The sequence below is a fragment of the Myotis yumanensis genome, unplaced genomic scaffold (genome assembly GCF_028538775.1).
Source record: "Myotis yumanensis isolate MYYU_CA2020_CCGP unplaced genomic scaffold, mMyoYum1.0.hap1 SCAF_9, whole genome shotgun sequence".
NCBI lineage: Eukaryota > Metazoa > Chordata > Mammalia > Chiroptera > Vespertilionidae > Myotis > Myotis yumanensis.
In genome coordinates this window covers 66,913,720-66,932,633 of record NW_027223760.1, presented here as the reverse complement: position 1 = coordinate 66,932,633, position 18,914 = coordinate 66,913,720, and the positions used below count along the sequence as shown (strand labels likewise).

At 42.7% G+C, this 18,914-nt stretch overlaps 1 protein-coding gene across 7 annotated transcripts in view; it reads left to right on the top strand.

Moving 5' to 3' along the window:
* PDE1C (phosphodiesterase 1C) overlaps positions 1–18,914 on the top strand; it is a 306,148-nt gene that overhangs the window by 129,728 nt on the left and 157,506 nt on the right. The window contains exon 3 of one of the 7 annotated variants that reach the window (XM_070424543.1): positions 7,114–7,140. The exons of the other annotated variants lie outside the window; for them this stretch is intronic. Within the exon in view, the coding sequence (XP_070280644.1) occupies positions 7,114–7,140 (27 nt within the window). The remainder of the gene's footprint in view (positions 1–7,113; positions 7,141–18,914) is intronic. 7 annotated transcript variants of the gene reach the window in all.

The following is an 18,914-nucleotide window of genomic DNA, read 5'->3' as shown; positions in this document are numbered from 1 at the left end:
CGGCCAAGCAGGAAAACATAATCATTGCCCACATGGATTGTTAATCTGTAGCATCAGTTAAGAAATATTTGGACTAGTAACAGAAGAGAGGTTCTTGTTTCTCTAATATCTTTTACCCGCTCCCCCCCCCCCCCAAAAAAAATGAAATAGTCTGCTGGAAAGTGCCAGGAGACCAAATTTATATAGATTTTCTCACTGGCATTTACTTGTTCAAAATATGGGAAAGGCCATCAGACAATCAATATACATAGTTTTGCAAGTCTAGGCTTTAACATCCGTGTCATGGGAATGAAACCACTGGTTGGAATGAAAGAAATGCACAAGGACCTTGCATTCTCAGCAACATGTCGAGTAGTTCATACACATGATTCAGTCGAAGTTTCTAGAGGTATCCAGTTCTGTTCAGCCTGCACACCATATGCCAATGAAAAACAAAACCAGAGGCTCAGATGATCGTGCAGCCCCTCTCTCATTTCACGGGTATTTGTGGCGTTTTATCTCCGTGCACTTTCCCACGAGTGAGCCACATGTGACCTGAACTTGTGCGATTGTGCAGTTAACTCTGCGAGTCTTGCTATGTTCTTTGTTTGTCTGACTCTGTCCTCCAATTTCCTCTCCCTTGAGGGAAGTGAGGGCTGAGAACCAAAATTCCCAAAGCTGTCTGTGCATCTGCAGCAGTAGTGACCTCAGTAAGGAAGGATGGAGATGGGATCTGATGGGATCTGGAACCGAGTGAGTCATCATCGCACAGAAAACCCGGAGGACACTCCAGGCAGCGTTGCATGTCTCACGCTGCCTGTGTGTAGTTGTTACATATTCAACATCCCCTACCAGGAAACCTTCCTGGGCCCAGCTGGGAGGTGTCTTGCTGGCGACTTAGAAACTGAACACAAGTTTTGGTTTTTCTAAGCCAGCTTGTTTGAATATTAAGCCTATTTATAAACCTCATGATTGCAGCACCCATATGGCTCTTCCTCAAAGATACGCACTTTTAAGAAGTGAAAGACTGCCAGGCGCTTCGCAATTTCACATCAATGCTTAATTGACTCTCACTTGTCCAGCTATCAGGAATGGTTCCCAATCATCTGTTTGCCTTGGGCGTGTGTGAAACTTGCTTGTGGCTGTGCCCAGCACTTTGAGGACTCCTAGCCATCAAAAAGCTAAGCAAGCCCCTCTGAAGCATCCTTGCCCCCACCTCATTGCTGTTTTTTTGCTGTTTCCTTGTTCTCTGCTCTGCCCCAGGCAGGTCCAAGTTTACTATGGACAGAATCATTTCTGATGCTGGCTCAGTTTCATCCTTCCCTCCCTGACTGGGGCCAGGAGAGGTAACATGAAGTTCAGGGTCTAGAAGTTTCTGCTGGCCGACACAGCCATGGAGAGCTTTGGGGACCTTTAAAAATATTGGGAGTCAGTGCTCTTTGCCCTTCGATGATTTCAGTATCCACTTGTCAGAATGTGATCGGAAGACTTCAAGGGTTGATTTCCAAGCTCATCACTTTCTCTGTCTGTACACGAATGTGCATATGTACAGGTGAACACATACACATGCACACATACATGTGCACACCCCATTTAATACTTCTTGGGAAATCCACAATTTCCTAGAAAAACTTAAACAGACATTGATTTTCAATGAAGACCAGGAGTCCTAATTTGCTTGCAAAATTAAGTGGATATGGGCCAATCAATAACTCTGGTTATAGCACCTGTGATCTCGGCATAGAGTTACAACTTTTGGAGGATGCTTAGGGGTTCTGTGTAAGCAACTCATGGGGGTTCAGTTTTTAGGTTCTTGTTGATGAAAATGATCTTTGTTGAAAGATAATTTTAGACATTCCTAAGGATTATGATGGTGTCCAGTTTTTAAGCACCCTCATTTTCTTTTTTCCTGCTGTCGGAGTGATGGCCTACCTTGTCATATTAGAGCAGTGGTTCTCAACCTTGGCTGCACATTAGAATCACCTGGGAATCTTTTTAAAATCCTGATTTCTGGGCCTCATCATTAGTAACAAAGAAACATAATTTCCGGAAGATGAGGCCCAGAAATCAGGATTTTAAAAAGATTCCCAAGTGATTCTAATGTGCAGCCAAGGTTGAGAACCACTGTATTAGAGGGAAGTGTGTTGTTCTGCTAAGGTACCTGGGGCCTCTGGTGGGTGGTATCTCCCTATACAGCTTGAGCACAGGGGACAGGAGGCAGCTGGGCTGGGTTTCAGCTCCTCTTAGCAGCACTGAGATTAGCACCCACTTCCTTTGTGATTCAAGTTTTCTAAGATAGGGAGAGTTGGGAATATTCAATTTTCCAGTTTCAAAACCAATCTTCGACCTTTTTTCTTTACCTTGTAAATCAATGAATGACTTTTTTCACCCAACACAAAATTTCGAAACCGATTGAATTACAATACCATTATTTGTTCAGTACTGTTGTTGTTAATACAATTGCCGACTTGATTTTGACATGAACTGGATACCCAGCACTGTGCCAAATGCAAAAAGGTAGATTCATTTTTCCATTCAGCTCTCACCACCCCCTTGTGAAGCAGGTATGATTATTACCCACGTTTACAGTTGAGGAGACTGGTGGTTGGGGACATGATGAAAGTTGCTAAAATTCACATGGCTTATTAGACACAAAACATTGGAGAAGAGGTTTGAGCTCAGGCAAGAGATCTGAAACATTGTGCTGTAATGCTTCTCCTTAAAACAAACAAACAGACAAATAACGCTGTGCCTGTGTGTGTGTGTGTGTGTGTGTGCATGCGCACGTGTGCACATGCATGTGCCTGTATGTGAAGAGCCCGGACCCTTCTGGGTACGGTTTGGAAGGCACTGCTCTGGGCCTCCATGGATGGGGTTTTCAGCCTGGCCCTGTTGGATGACCTGTCTTCTGCCTGGTCCAGCCACCACCCTCTCTCCATCGCCCACCCCACCCACCTTGCTAGCTCCCACGGCACTGCAGCTCCCCGTCATTCTCTCCTTTCACCATCAGCTCCAATGGGCTCCATGAATATTGAGATTAGTGTTGCATTGCTCCAAGTTTCAAAATCATTATCCATCGAAAGTAAGTTTGAAACACCCAAACAGACCATGTGAAAACATTCCCTTGGTCTTTCAGGGCGTGGATCAGGGGTAAATTCTGTTGACGTTTTTAAAAACAAAAGGCTGAAAATAAACTGGCTTCTTTTCCAGCTCATTTCCTGTGTTTGGATGGAAAGAACCCGTTATGTTCTATTGTTGTTGGTTTTGTTTGTTTTTGGTTTTGGTTTTTGTCTCGTGTCTAAGTTTCCTCCTGGCATCCTTTGACTTCTTTGCCTAATTCCCCCAATTTTCTTTGAAGGCCTCAGAGTTAGCTTTCGGTCTGAACCGCTTTAAGGTTCTGAATCCTTAGAGAGTTACGTAACTTCTCTGAACCCCATTTCCATCCGTATAATGTGAGATGCACCGCCCAGGATCTGTAAGAGGTCAAAGGGGACAGTCCCGAGCCCCCAGCCTTCTCCCATCGCGTCCCTCCTGTGTGTAGACAGCATGGCTGTGGGAGATGCCTCACTGCTTAGGAATCCTCAGCAAACAGAGGGACATCAGTAGAAAGAAAGCATTTTGGGGATCAGTTTCCTGATAAACTCATCATTCCACAACAATATAATGAGCATCTGGCATCTGCCAAGCACTGTGTCTGGCAAGAGAGAAACTCTAGCAGGTTCCGGACAAGCCATCATTCTTGCCACCAGCATTAACAGATCATAACCTCCCGGAGTGACAAATGCAGCGACACTGAAAGGGGCACTTCTGAGTTTGGGAGGCCCTGGAAGGTTCTCAGGAGGAAGTGATGTCTCCGCTGAGAGCTGAAGGATGAGAAGGGCTCAGTCCGGCCTCACCAGTCTTGCCAGTCACGCTGATCTGTGAGTAGGATCTTCAATAGAGTGATTTCCATGGACTTGAATTTTCTCTTGTGTGTTAAGTGCTGACCTTTCAACTCCAGCATAAGATGATGCTGTTTGGATTTGGCTATCTTGATTTGGGAGCTATTTGTGTTTAAAAGGGGCAAGATGGGGAGGGAGACCTTCATGACCTGTGAAGCCAAGAATGCATCCCTGGAGGGGGCAGTGAGTGCAGGAAGGGGAGCTGGACTGAAAATCAGATTTGGTCTCTCTTCGGGTGTCCTAAATGCACGACCCATATTTTGATAGGTGTGAGTGGCAGGTGCAAATGATTCTGCTATTTGGCCAACAGGTGTTCGTTGTGTGCCAACCACATGCAAGCCCTTAGGATAGACACAGAGATCCATCTAATAGCACTCCTGACTTCAAGAGGCTCAAAACAAGGGGCAAAGGAACCTACACGTTTTAGAATGCCCTTCATATGGCATGCAGAGTCCCTGGCAAATTCAGTCCATTGTGTCCTCTGAGATAATTCCTTCTACACGATAGATGTGGAGACTAAAGCTTGATTTTGCATAGAGCGTGCCTGAGGTCTCATAGCTAGAGAGGAGAGGAAATTGGGCTTTGAATCAGGTCTGTCACATTCCAGAGTCCGCTTGTCTTTCCACATAAGCAAAGATGAGACAAGGCAATGTAAGTGGTTATTCCTTTTCCCAGGTATCACCTTTAAAAAAATAAGTATAAATGTTATTACTTTTGAAAACTTTGTCCTAGGCACTTTGCAGCCTTATTACCTGCTGTTTTCCTCCATATCTGGTTGGGTTGAACTGGGTGGGCTGTTTGAGGCTGCTAGGTGTGCTTTCCTTACCTGCTTGCCTCCTACGGACACATTTCTCCTTATTGAACCTCCCCCCCCCCCCCCCCACATCAATCTAGACTACCTCCTTCATAAAGCTTCTTTAGCCACCCCTTGTACTGGTTATGATCACAAAACAACACTTTAGGTACATGTCTTAACTTCCTTTTTTAGAATTCAAATTCTTTCAGAGAGTGGGTCTTGGAGTTATTATGAGGATTAGCAATGTATGTTAAGTGCCTGTTACTGGTAGGTGTGGAAAATGGAAGCTATTATTTTTGTTTATCTTTGACTGTCTTGGTGCTTCCAGCAGTGCCTTTGTAAGGTGCTTGGCAGATGCTGGGAGAATTCTGTGGAAGCCAAGAGCAAAAGTTGCCTTCTTCCAGCCTCTGAAGACACCCTCTGCCAATAGAACTAGTTGGGCTTCTGGGTAGGAGCCAGCAGTGTCCATCGGGCGTTTCTTCCCCCTTAACGTCAATCCTTGCACTCTCAATGGGTTATTTTCTGCTCCTGCTAAAGACTCCTTAGTCCAGTTCATTTGACAGCAGTTCTAACAAGGACCAAGGGCAAGGGCAGAACCACAGCTCACTATGCTCTATGCCTGTCGATGAAACCTCTGCCCTCGGCTACTGCCTAGAGAGTGTGAGTGATAGGTCACTGGTGAGAGGGTCCATGTATGAGAGAGTGGACGGTCAGCGCACATGCATCACAGCTTTTGGAGGGAATGCAGGGCACTGCTTTAGGTGCTGGGATGCAGTGGGGAAGCTTACAAAGAACCTGCCTCCGGGAGTCGACATTAGATGGGTTATCACTCATTTCTCACCACAAGCTTCTGAGAGAGGTGCTCTGATTATTCCCACTTTATAGCTACACAGTTAGCTGGCCCTCCTCCCGATTTATATGATCTAACGCACACATGTAAATATCTCTGTAGATCCATATAGTCCTATATATGCATGTCTATCTGAATATGTGACTATGTATGTATAGGTGTATGAATATTTTGTTTTTTTTCCAATATGATTCATAATGCTTATTTTAAAAAGAGAATTTGGAAAATCCATAAAGTGAAAAGAAGTGATCCATTAACCCATTACCTGGGGTCATGGCTGTCATTCTGCTGTGTTTGCTTTCAGATGAATAGATGTCAGCACACATCTAGGCAGGTTCACGCTGTGGGTTCTGTGTGGCGTGCCGTTTCTTCACTTAACACCTAACACTACCATGCATGTTTCCATTTGGACAGAGATGTAACAGGTCATAGGGATCCTGAACTTGAAACAGCTGTGCTTTTTTTTTTTTTTAACTTGTGACATACCGATCTGTTAGCCAATCAGTGGCTTGGCTTCCTGGGTGCAGTGACTGTAATGGGAAAGCAGGTGTGGAACTGAGGGTGACTGGGAAGCATTGCGCTTCCTGGAGATGCCTTTCCTCCAATCCCCTCCAGTGAAAAGCCGATCAAAACCCTTCTGAGGGTCTTCAGAGTCTGCAAAAACTGACCTGGGCATGAACAACATGGGGATCCTGGGAAATAAACTTCCATGGCCATTTCCCCCTCGAATGCCACTGTGTAGTAGGTGAGAGAGCCAGGTAGGTGTTAGCGCACTGATAGATGAAGAAGCCCTGAGCCCAATAGATTGTCCCGAGGCTACGTGGGGACTGTAAATAGCAGAAATGGACTCAGTCTCTCCTGCTTCCTGGGGAGGTGTCCCTCCAGACTGAGCCCACAGCTGAGCCATTAGCATGGTGCTAATACTGCTCTCAGGACTCTGCTTCTAGACCTTCTAATTTCCCCTTCCTCCCTTCCTTCTTCTTTGAAGACCTGGTGTCTGATCTTATGGTTTAGCTGCATGATTATGCATTTACATTTTAAAAGGCACGTCTTTAAAGGGACTTCAGTGCTAGACAATGGGGGTAACAGTAAGGATAGTGACAGTGCTAGGAGCCAATGGTTATTAACCATTTACTATTTGCCAGCAAAAGAAGTGCTTTATAAGCCTCTGGCCCTTTACACCTCAGCAAGCCCATGAATCTGGTAAATGGAAGACCTGGGATTTGAACCTGGATCCTGATGTCTTTAAAGTTTGACCTCAGCCGAGATGCTGCAGTGCCCTCAGAAGGGAAAAGAAAAAACATAGAGGGCTGAGCCCTCAAGCTCTTGGGCTGCTATTTGTAACTGTTAAGACTCTGGTTATATGCATCTGGCCACAAAATAACACAATAATCCAAAGCTTTTAACTTGAGACCCCCAAGCCTCACAGAGAGTTCCTTCTACAAAGAGTTCCCCTCCCTGTCCATCCCCACTGAAGCGGTATTTTTCTAACCCACTGCCTATCGCAAACCCTTTCCTGATACGTGTTTATGCTTCTTGACCCACAGGAGGAAATATAAGAAAACATCCCAGAGGTAAGAGCCTCTTTCTGAGAAAGGGCTGCTGGTTGCTCGAGTCATTCGGGGCACAACTCTGCAAATTTGGCTCATGGTGGACGTTCATTTGTAATAAACTGTCTCTTGGTCCCTTCTCAGTTGCCTGCTTTATCTCGGATCACTACTGCTGTTGTAATTAAAAATTGATCATAGGCATTCAGCATGGCCCAGTGAGTGTCTACATTCACATGAGAGTGGGCCCAGGGAATTGAAAAGCATATTCCTGCTGAGCTGTCTGGTGATTTTGCTAAAAACTTGGCCAGAGAGGGGCTATGTATGGGGGCGGGGGGAGAAAAGGAGGTGTGTGTTGCAGGTATATGGATGAGAGCACAAACGGGTCTTTACACGTTTTAGTGTTTGAATTCTCCTTTGTCTAAAATTATCCTTTGCCCATTTTGCTGACAAAGTGCTGTTGAGTTCAAAGTGTAGGTACAAATTTCTTGAAGGGCAGTGATATCTTTTCGATTTCACTGTGGAAAGGGCAATTTAAAGAAGACTCTCATCCATCATCACCCTCCATTACTCTGCTTCATTGAGAAGAGCTTGGACAGCATGTGCCAAAGGAATAGAGTTGCTTAGACCGTTTGTTCACCCATCACTGAAAGCCCACGCCTTAGTCTCAAAGGCTCGTGTGTGCTTTTCAGTGATTGTATTTGACTTTGGTATCATAGCTTTAAACCAATGACATTCAGATCAAGAATCACTGAGGCAGTTAGAATGCCAGTAGGTATCGACAAGTGGCCATGCTTTCAGATGACCACTTGAATGTTACCTTTTCTGGTGAGTCAAGTTTGGAATTCCTATGTCAATTATTTTTGAAAGCATTATTTTTGTATAGCATCTCATAGCAGAGACTCTTGTGTCGTATGGTTTCCAAATAAAGTCAGTAGTCTACAGTGGTGGTGTGGTAATTTGATATGCATGATAGAGGTGCACAAATCTTTGAGAGAACATGGACTAAGACTTTAAAGCTTCCTAGAGATTGCTAGTCTTTCCTAAATATAGTGAGCTTATACAGATGGCTAAATAATTGTGTCTTGTTCAGGTTCATCGGGCACATGGTAGTAATTGGATATGAACCACTGAGCAGGATGTAAATTAAACACTCAAGTTAGAGAGCATAATAGTCTTCAGTAGTAAAAGGTAACATACCACTTTCATGTGTAGTTAACCTGGGGTATGAGATGTCTCAAAGTTGTCTCAGTTTTATTTTAAGGAGCGATCAATAGACAGGTAAGAGGGAGTCTTACAAGAGAGTTGCTCAGACCTGTCCAGTTTCAAATTACTATGTTGATTATTTTTGAAAGCATGTTTTTACATATCTGATGTGAATGCTGTTGCATTTTTTATGTTGATGTAAAAAAACAACATCCAGATTGTCTTGTACCAGTTTCACTGAAGTCATATAAAGTACAAAGAAGTAGAGGATTGATTTGAACTTTCTTTTTAATTACCCACATATTTTCATATGAGATAGAGCCATGTCTACTAATCTATGGTTGAGTAGTAAGCCATTTCTAAACTAATGGTTTAAAACAACTGTTTTTATTTGCTTATGATTTTATGTTAGTGAATGGTGTGATTGGTTAGCATAACCAAAGACAGAGGTACAAATAAAGGCATAGTCACAAATCCGAGGACCTCTGCAGACACATGTCCAGTTTTCATATGTCTCATTTTATAAATCTAGAAATATTTCTGTGAGTAATTGAAGTTATCCAAAGGCATCTCTCATCTTTTTGATAATCATATTGTACCAATAATCACCTGCATAGTACTTTACAAGAATCTTTCCATTAGTACTTACTATTGTCATACACTTAACTAAATACTGGAAATAGATCTGTAAGAAACACCCTCTGTGAAGATATACACAGGCTTGTAGGTTAGACATAGGTGAACAAAATAGTTATAATAGGAGTTGGTAAACGCTGTAAGAGATACCAGTGTAGATGCCTGGTGCACGAATTTGTGCACCAGTGGGGTCTCTTGGCCTGGCCTACAGGATTGGGCCGAAACCAGCTCTCCGACATCCCCCGAGGAGTCCTGGATTGTGAGAGGGCGCAGGGCAGGCCAAGGGACCCCACCAGTGCACAATTGGGGCCAGAGAGGGATGCAGGAGGTTGGCCAGCCAGGGAGGGACCGAGGGAGGGCTCCAGGGCATTTCCGGCCCATCTCGCTCAGTCCTGATCAGCTGGACCCCAGCAGCAAGCTAACCTACTGGTCAGAGCATCTGCCCCCTAGTAGTCAGTGCACATCATAGCAACTGGTCAACCAGTTGACTGTCTGCCCCCTGGTGGTCGGTGCACGTCATAGTGAGCGGTTGAGCAGCCTTAGCATATCATTAGCATATTACGCTTTGACTGGTTGAACTGCCAACCAGATGACTGGACGCTTAGTATATTAGGCTTTTATTATATAGGATACTCACTTCTCTCACTAGATCACAAAGATAGCTTACACTATTGCTTATTATTTATTGTGCTTGGAAGTATGGGCTTATTAAAGTCTAGTAGGATAGTTCAGAATCCTTTCTCTTTGTTTTCTTCATGTTTTTAATTCTTTAAAAATTGTATGTCTTGCTGATTCATTAGGCGTTTTCTCAAAAGGGCAAATGGCTGAAAAATATTCTGGACATTAGGAGGAAGACAGCCTGAGACACAAACATATGTGGAGACAATCAGTCATGTGGATATTGCACATGTAGATAATAGAATGAACTCTCTCTATTGCAAGGCAAACAAAGAGTTATTTTCCCTCCCAAGTGTCTAATGCCTTCTTTCACTTGGATTTTTATGTAATCACATTTGATGAGCCCAATAATTGATTAAATCCAGCAAATAATTCCCTTAGTCAAGATTGCCCATGATCAGCCATCACAAATTAGCATACTTATGAGTCATCAACAGCACCACCACCTTTGCTGTTAAAAATAGATTTTCATGTGTAGGGGGTGGAAAGTGAGTGGATATCACCCTTTGGGAAAGTTGCCTTCTGAGTAGTTGTATCACTGTGTTAGCAGATGCATCTTCTGCTGAATTATGCCCCTGTTTCATTCCTGGGACATATTAAGACTTGTGGACTCTGAAGCTCTTTTGGCACCATTAACATAGAATCTGTGGACTGTTGTCTACCTTTGCAATGAAAAATGACAGCTAAATAACTGGTTGGGGAAGGTAAAGCGGTGATAGAACAAATCAAGGCACATATTTTTACATACTTATGGATAATCAATCCCTCATACTACTATTTCCTTAGTAGTATTGACATTTAGCACCTAAGGATTAATGATGCAATCAGGAACAAGAGGATCCTCCAAACAATGAAGTCCTTCGAAAAGTATTTTTCTGTACTTGTGATGACTAATACATTCTCGAAGTAGAACATGTGCATCAGCTATGAGAATATGTCCACTTTACATTCCAAGATTGCCAACTAAATGAGAGCAATTTTGTAGTGAGTGGTAGGATGTCAGAGCAGATCAGAAAGAGTAGCAAAGAGGTCTGTTTAGAACTCAGGTCACAGATGGACACATTATCCCACAAAGGGTAATGTCCAAGGTAGTTAACATGGGAAAGGGCCTATAAATACTATAATAGCCCAGGAAAAAAGGAGGGTAAGAGAGTCTACATAGATAGTTTGGTCAGAGTTCAGAGTATCAGGCAATTGCCACTCACTCATGCCTTATAGTCACTCTCTGTCTATGTCAGCAGGAGTGTGGGGAGCAGGTATAGGGAGATAGACCCAGAAAGACTTTGTAACAGGAGTTAGGAATTAGATATGGTGAGTGAGGGTGCTGAGATGTAGTAAGTAGCTCAAGAACTGAGTCTGATATTAGTAGCAGGAATGAATTTGGTGCTGAGCTGTCATTTTCTGAGTCCAGAGAATCATCTTGACACAATTCAATCTTCTTTCCTCTTCTATTTTCAGGTCTGATAATTGCTACTATTCTCCAACTGACCCAGGATCCAAACTTTTGAGTCACTTTATATGTTCTTCTGTTGTGTGTATTTCTTCAACTTGACCTTTTTTTTCTCCTCTGTCACCCATGATACATGAGTCTCTTACAGGTTGTGGGCTTTTCCTTCTCATTGTTTTCATTCCTGTGGTCCAGTCTCCTTTCCCATATACCTCACTGACTGTCATATCAGAATTGCCTTGTGTTTTCTATCACCCTTATTCATGGATGTTCTCTTTTTATGTGCTGAAATCCCATCTTTCTTCAAGATCCAATTCAAAGGCCATTTTTTGTTTCATGGAGCCTTCTTGATCTTTCCACCTAAAAGAGATCTTGCTCTTCCAATTACTGCTGCCTTGATTCTGTGTACAAGAGTTAGTTGGGTGCATATTATTCTTCTTGGCATCATTGTGATTTTATTGAGTAGGGAATATGTTCCCCAAAGAATGGTGCCCTGGACATAATTATTAAACATGGATTGAATTTATGAGTGAATCAGATTGGGATGCTCTATATATTGCTACCATGGGTCAGAACTAAAGTCAGAATTACCAGGTGAAACTGTGGATAAATAAGCTCAGATTGATAGATGACTCATAAGTGTTTTTTGCAGATTACCAGATACTCCCACATTCAGGCTCAATTTGGCCTTCCTGCTGGCCAGGGTGGAGTCCTATGAGGTCAGCAAGCCAGATGGCATGCATGGGCAAGAATCAGAAAGTACATAATTGTTTGCCTGGATCATTGACTCTGATTTTCTTTTCTATTTAAGTTATTCTAACATGGAACTCTAGCTTTGGGTGGAAACTCTGAGCGTACTTTCGTTCTACATCAATGCTTCAATTTCTGTCTTTCCTCCATTCAAACCACAAATCTTGGAGGTATTTAATGCAGTGTCAAATGTATTTATTTAAGGTGTATTAGAATGAATATTTGATAACTGCATGGTGTACATTATTTGGTTGTTCTATGGTATTTTGCCAAAATAGTTTTGAGAATCATTTTCTTAGATTGCCTAATAAGGCCCACTTATGTCTTTAAAACATTGGTAGAACTCACGCTGGGCATATCACTGTGCTTTAAAGTTAAACCCAGACTTTAAGTTGCCTGAGTAGGTAAGGCTCTAAATCCCTCCTAATCCCAGTGGCCCTCAATGCTAAAGAGGCACAATTGACTCAATCATGAATAAGAGCTTCCAAATTGGGCCAAGTCCAACCTCCAACAGTAGCAACTTAAGAGGCAGCTTTTGGAGTCCTCGGAGGCACGGAGTCCAACAGTGCAGGTTAGAGTTTGCTAACCATGGTATTACTGATGTTTTCACTGTGGGGCTGTTCTGTGCATTTAGTAACATCCCTAGCTTTTACTCACTAGATGCCAGTAGCAATCCCACTTCCCCTAGTTGTAATGACCAAAAATGGCCCCCGGAGGGTAAAATCATTTCTGCTAGAGAACCACTGGTCTAGGTAAAAGGTTAAGAACCAGGTCAGGATTTTGCCTTAAGTTAGCTGTGTCAAAATCCTCCTCTGTGATTCCTGTGTCCTCATCTGTAGAGAGATGAGGTTAAACATGAGTATGGCTCTGGTTCCTTTAGCTTAAAAATGATATTCTCTGATTGAATTACTGAGGTTCTCCCGCAAGAAAGCCCGACTACTGAATGGCATTTGTTGTGATGGCCAGCACTCTTTGTCCTGTAACTGAATCACTGGCAAGGAGCAGCATTGCTGATGAGCAGGGAGGTCCCTGGGTGGGTGACAGAGTCTGGCCCCATAGTGATGGTCTTTTGGCCACCAGCTAGATCACTCTTGGTTTAGACACTCCTAATTTCACCTAAATAATGTGAGCAAGGCATTGAAAGGACAATGACCAAAACACAAACTTTGATAAAAAACACAGATACGTCTGAAGGGCACCCAGTTGATTGTGAGTCTGCTGTGTGCCAGCTGATTCTCATGCATTATCTTATTTAATCTTCACAGTGAGCCTGTTTTACAGATGAGGGACTCAGGGACAGTAAGTCACTTGACAGGTCACCAAGCAGAGAAGGGGTTGGGCTAGGACTTAAAGGAAGGTCTTTCAGATGCCAGAAGCTTCTTGAGTTCTTTCCACCCTGGTGGTTCCATAATTTTTTACAGCTGTGGAAGCTCCCCACCGCCATGAAGCCACTCAAAACTGAATAAAACCAAAGGGTCAGAAAGATACGCCTTTTGGAATTCATTTCGCCACTCCATCAATTGTTTTTTCTCATCAGGATATTTTATGCTTGAAAATTTTCAAATTTGGCCTCAACCCAAAAGTTAAAGCTCTCAGGAAAGTTTAATGAAAACAACCCCCCCCCCAACCCAAAAAAATATAAAATTCATTATGCATAAAAAGTAGATAACAAAAATAGAATCAGATAAAAGAAAACTCATTCTATATTTTTCTATCCTCTGATTTAATATGATAATCCCTTTTCAAAGTTCTTGAGGTCACTGCTTGAAGTTTTCCCTTTGCCTCTCCAAACAACAACAACCTCCTCCTCCTCCTCCTCCTCCTTCTTCTTATTTTTTTAAATAAATCTTTATTGTTCAGATTATTACAGTTGTTCCTCTTTTTTTCCCCCCATAGCTCCCCTCCACCTGGTTCCCACCCCACCCTGTGCCCTTACCTCCCCCACTGTCCTCATCCATAGGTGTACGATTTTTTTCCAGTCTCTTCCCACACCCCCCAGGCCCCTTAACTCCCGAGAATTGTCAGTCCACTCCCTTTCTTTGCCCCTGATTCTATTATATTCACCAGTTTACTCTGTTCATCAGATTTTTTATTCACTTGATTTTTAGATTCACTTGTTGATAGATATGTATTTGTTGTTCATAATTTTTATCTTTACCTTTTTCTTCTTCTTCCTATTCTTAAAGAATACCTTTCAGCATTTCATATAATACTGGTTTGGTGGTGATGAACTCCTTTAGCTTTTCCTTATCTGTGAAGCTCTTTATCTGACCTTCAATTCTGAATGATAGCTTTGCTGGGTAAAGTAATCTTGGTTGTAGGTTCTTGCTATTCATCACTTTGAATATTTCTTGCCACTCCCTTCTGGCCGGCATAGTTTCTGTTGAGAAATCAGCTGACAATCGAATGGGTACTTCCTTGTAGGTAACTAACTGTTTTTCTCTTGGTGCTTTTAAGATTCTCTCTTTGTCTTTCGCTCTTGGCGTTTTTTTTTTGTTTTGTTTTGTTTTTTTGTTTTTTTTTAAAGAGAAAGAGAAGAAAGGAGAGGGGTAAACAGATAAACATCAATGAGAGAGAAACATTATCGATCAGCTACCCTGCATGCCTCCTACTGGGGATCAAACCTGAAACCTGAGCATGTGCTCTGACCCAGAATCAAACCAGTGATCTCTTGGTTCTTGGGTCAGTGCTCAACTTATGAGTCACATTGGTGGAGTTATTCCCATAACTTTGGGATGTTAGGGGAGGGGACCTGAATGAAAATTTCTAAGCAAAACTGGAGGGAGTAGACTAAATCGAGAACATGCGTTGGAAGAGGCATGTCTGTAGTCTTTGTTATCCATGAACTGAGAAGGACATAGGGTTGGGTCAAGAGCAGCGGCTTGGCATCACCTATACTTAGCTTGAAATCTGAGTTCTAGCACAAATCCTGTGTGCCATTCCCCTACTTAACAGAATACTAGTTTCTTCGTTGTCAAATGGAAATAATATAACTTGCATCCTAGGGTTCTTGGGAGCCCAGGATGAAATAGTATATGTGAAGCACATAGGAAGTCTTTGACACCCCCCACTGGGGATCGAGCCTGCAACACAGGTATGTGCCCTTGACCAGAATCGAACCTGGGACCCTTCAGTCCGCAGGCTGATGTTCTATCCACTGAGCCAAACCGATGAAGGCAAAATTTATGTTCTTTAAACTATCACAGAGTGACTAGCACTGTATTTCACTCGTTGATAGCATACATTCTAGCGTCAGCATGCCTGGCTCTTCCATTTCCTAAGTGTGTGATCTTCAGTAAATTACTTAATTTCTCTATGCCAGTGGTTCTCAGGTGGGAGCGATTTTGTCACAAGGGGACATTTGGCAGTGTCTGGAGACATTTTTGGTTGTCACATCTGGGACTGGGGTCTCCTCCTGGCATCTAGATAGAGGTCAGGGGTGCTGCTAAACATCCTACAGTGCACAGAACATCACCACTGTAACAAAGAACCATCTTGTCCAAAATGTTAGTAGTGTCACGGGTGACAAAACTTGCTCTAAGTCTCACTTTCTTCATCTGTACAAAAGGGAATAATAATAGTACTCAGCACATAGGGTTGTGGTAAGGGTTAAATGAGACAAATATTGAAAGCATTAAGTGTACTTCCTGGCTTTTAGTAAGTGTATAGAGTACTTTAGCTGTTATGTTAGCAGGACTGTTTTGACCAATGATTCGTTGTTTATGTAGCAGATACATGAATTTTGTTATGTACTTTATGTAACTGACATATAAGATTTTACAGGTGTATTAGATGGATTTAAATTTTATAAAGAATAAAATTTAAAAACACTTTAAATCTTGCATTGAAAGAGATTTTGAGATAGTCTGGAAGGGATAATATTGTTTGGTGTATGTAAATACAATATGCTCTATACTGAATCAAATCAGAAAGCATAAGTCTCCATGCTGTTATATTCCATTACCCATGAAAAAGCATAAATTCACAGGTCGTAAAAGAAACACTTTGCTATCATTGCATATTGTTACATAGGAAGCAATAAAACAAAACAAATTTACTGGTGCATGATGTGCCATCCCTTACATGTGGGAGGACAGAAAATAAATTATCATAGCAATTTCAGTGAAAAGTAGTACCTACAAAGTGGGCCCCAGTAGAGATTAGAATGGATTCCTGCTTAGTACCCCAGAAGACAAAAATGTCCCTTGAGCCCAGCCTGTATGATTGAGCGTCAACCCATAAACAAGAGGTCACCGGTTGATTCCCATTAGGGGGACATGCCCGGGTTGTGGGCTTGACCCCCAGTAGGGGGCGTGCAGGAGGAAGCCCATCGGTGGTTCCCTCTTGGTATCTCTTTATCCCTCTCCCTTCCTCTCTGTTTAAGAAAGAAAAAAACATCCCTTGAAATGCTGCAGGCCCAGTAGCCAGTGCAGTGCCTCTCTGAAAGCCTGGCTCAGTTTGGAGTCAAGGTCTCCTGCTGTGAGTTTGTGAATTGCGGTGTTCTGCCTCCAGAGCATAGGGCTGCCCCCATTGTCTTGTTGCCCTCTGGTGTAAATACAAATGGAGGGCTGTGGGTTGACTTTTCTATAGTCAGTTCCTTAATCTTTGGTGTGTATTTTATCATTTAGATTTTATTTTATCAAATAGTTTAAGAACCTGATACCTGCAATACGGGGTATGAGGTGGGTACCAGCCTTCTGCTGTTATGCCAAATCCAAAATTCCAAAAAGTTTTGCAATGGTTTTGTGACAGTTTTACTAATTCTAGTGTACTATGTTGTTAGTAATGTAATAGAGTTGCTAGTCACCACTGCTAACTCATAACCCACTATCAAGAGAGAAAGATGGAAAAAGCACTCTCCTGGTATTGCAAACAGTGCCTGTTACCTGGGTACCTGGAAGCCTCATTTCTTCAAAGGACATAATTATGAAGGTACTACCAATGCCGGTGATGATGATGGCGGTGATGGTGGCGGTGGCAGTGATGGTGATGATGGTGGCCATGAGCACAGCATTGCATTAAGACTGGATCATGCTCATTAGATCACACTGACTCCTTGATTTCCACCTGTTTGCTTCACATCTGCATTTCTACTCCCTGCTGATTCTCTGTATTGAGAAGCGTGTTCTGGGAGCACAATTTGGGGATTTGACAGATGAGGCTCTGATGAAGCCATTGTAAAGCTTAAATTGCTTCCCACTTAGCATCATTATTTTGAATCGAAAGAAATTTCCCCTAAATTAGTCTCTTGTGTGGAAAGTGGATCATGTTTAAAGGTTACGTTTGCTCTTTAGATTGGTGGGGTGGGTGGTTCTCCTCTTTGATATCAGTGACTTACTTCTGCTAATGGTTTGTGTGGGACATTGTCAGGACATAATTATGCCAGAAGTCTACAAACAAGGTGATAATGGTGTTGGCACTCAGCGTGGATTTAGGGATCTGAGAGGCCCAGATTTAAACCTCACTTCCACTTCTCCTTAACCTTTTGAGTTTTCATCCAGGTAAGCATACATATTCTGAGGTTACTCATGATAGTACCTAACCTATAGGGTTGTTGATAAGGATTAAATGAGACAATGTATATGTGGTATATGACCCATTTCTTGGTATATTATAGTAAGTACTTAATAAATATTAGCTGTTAATATAGCATCCTCCCTTCCACTAAATATTAATAGCCACAGAGTGCCATTCTTTATCATAATTAAGAGTGAGACCTTGCAAAATTTCTGCAAAACTGGGCCTCTGTTAAGGACTTATTCTCCTTGTACTGGAGATGAATTCTTCAGGGTCTTGCATCAGCGGTAGTTGCAATGGAGCCAGCAGATTATGGGAAGAGGTGGGAGGGGCTGCTGCCTGATGTTTCAGGCTGTGAGGACAAAGTAGAGGTCTGCAGAAAGAACCTTTAAAAAAGAATCCAACTGGTTTAGCCTAAGATTCTAGGTGTCATCGGTTCACAGCTACTGTCCTGGTCCCTCTAAGAATGCACAGGTCAGTGGGCAGGGACCTAACATACCCATCAGTGATTTCAAAGGGGGAGGTCAGATTTGCAAAATGAAAGCCAGTCCACATGGTTTGCATTGATGATACTCCTGAGAGGTTGAACAAAGAACAAATGAAAAATACTTTGTTTTAAAAATGAGTTCTACCGAAAGTACTGGGTAAAATAAACCTAAGCATATTTTATTTATGGATGTGGTTTTGGCCTGTCTGACTTCATTCCCAGACTCTTTATTTCACTATATGTTTACTGAGTGTCAACTATGTGATGGTTAAACACCGTGAAAACATTAAAAAAAAGAATAGAATGAGATATGGTTTCTACCCACAAGGAGCTAAAGGCCTAATGGGAGGGAGGTAGAGACGGAGGAAGGTAATTTTAATATAAGTTTTTTGAGAGAGGTGCAGAGGCATAGCGGAGGATTCTCGGACAAAGGGACACCATTTCTAAGAAGAAAGGTTATCTCTGAAGCCAACTACGTGGGAGTGGAGAAGCCCTTGTTTGGGAACCTGTTATCCTAGTATCAGTGAGGCTGGCCTGGCACCCGGAGAACCTGATTCTGCTGCCCAAGTCTGTTGAGTTTTCTCTGAGCTGCTCCGTCCCTGGGGCTCCTCCCGAGGCCAGGTCGTCCTTCATGCTCATTACCACATGGGGTCAAGATGAGCTTCCTTTCTCTTCAAGTCAGATTTCACAATTGACCTGAGGCCTCATGGCTGAGATGTGGGGCTGCTTTTCCCATTTCCTCCGCAGCAGCTGGGCTCCATTGCTGTTAGAGGCAAGAACTGCCCCGTTAATGCACTTCATACACTAAGACAGTGTGGACTCATCCCCTAGGACAGTGGTTCTCAACCTTCTGGCCCTTTAAATGCAGTTCCTTATGTTGTGACCCAACCATAAAATTATTTCCGTTGCTACTTCATAACTTAATGTTGCTACTGTTATGAATCGTAATGTAAATATCTGATATGCAGGATGGTCTTAGGCGACCCCTGTGATACGGTCGTTCGACAACCAAAGGGGTCACGACCCACAGGTTGAGAACCGCTGCTCTAGGAATTCCCAGCTCCTGCATCTCTAGGGATG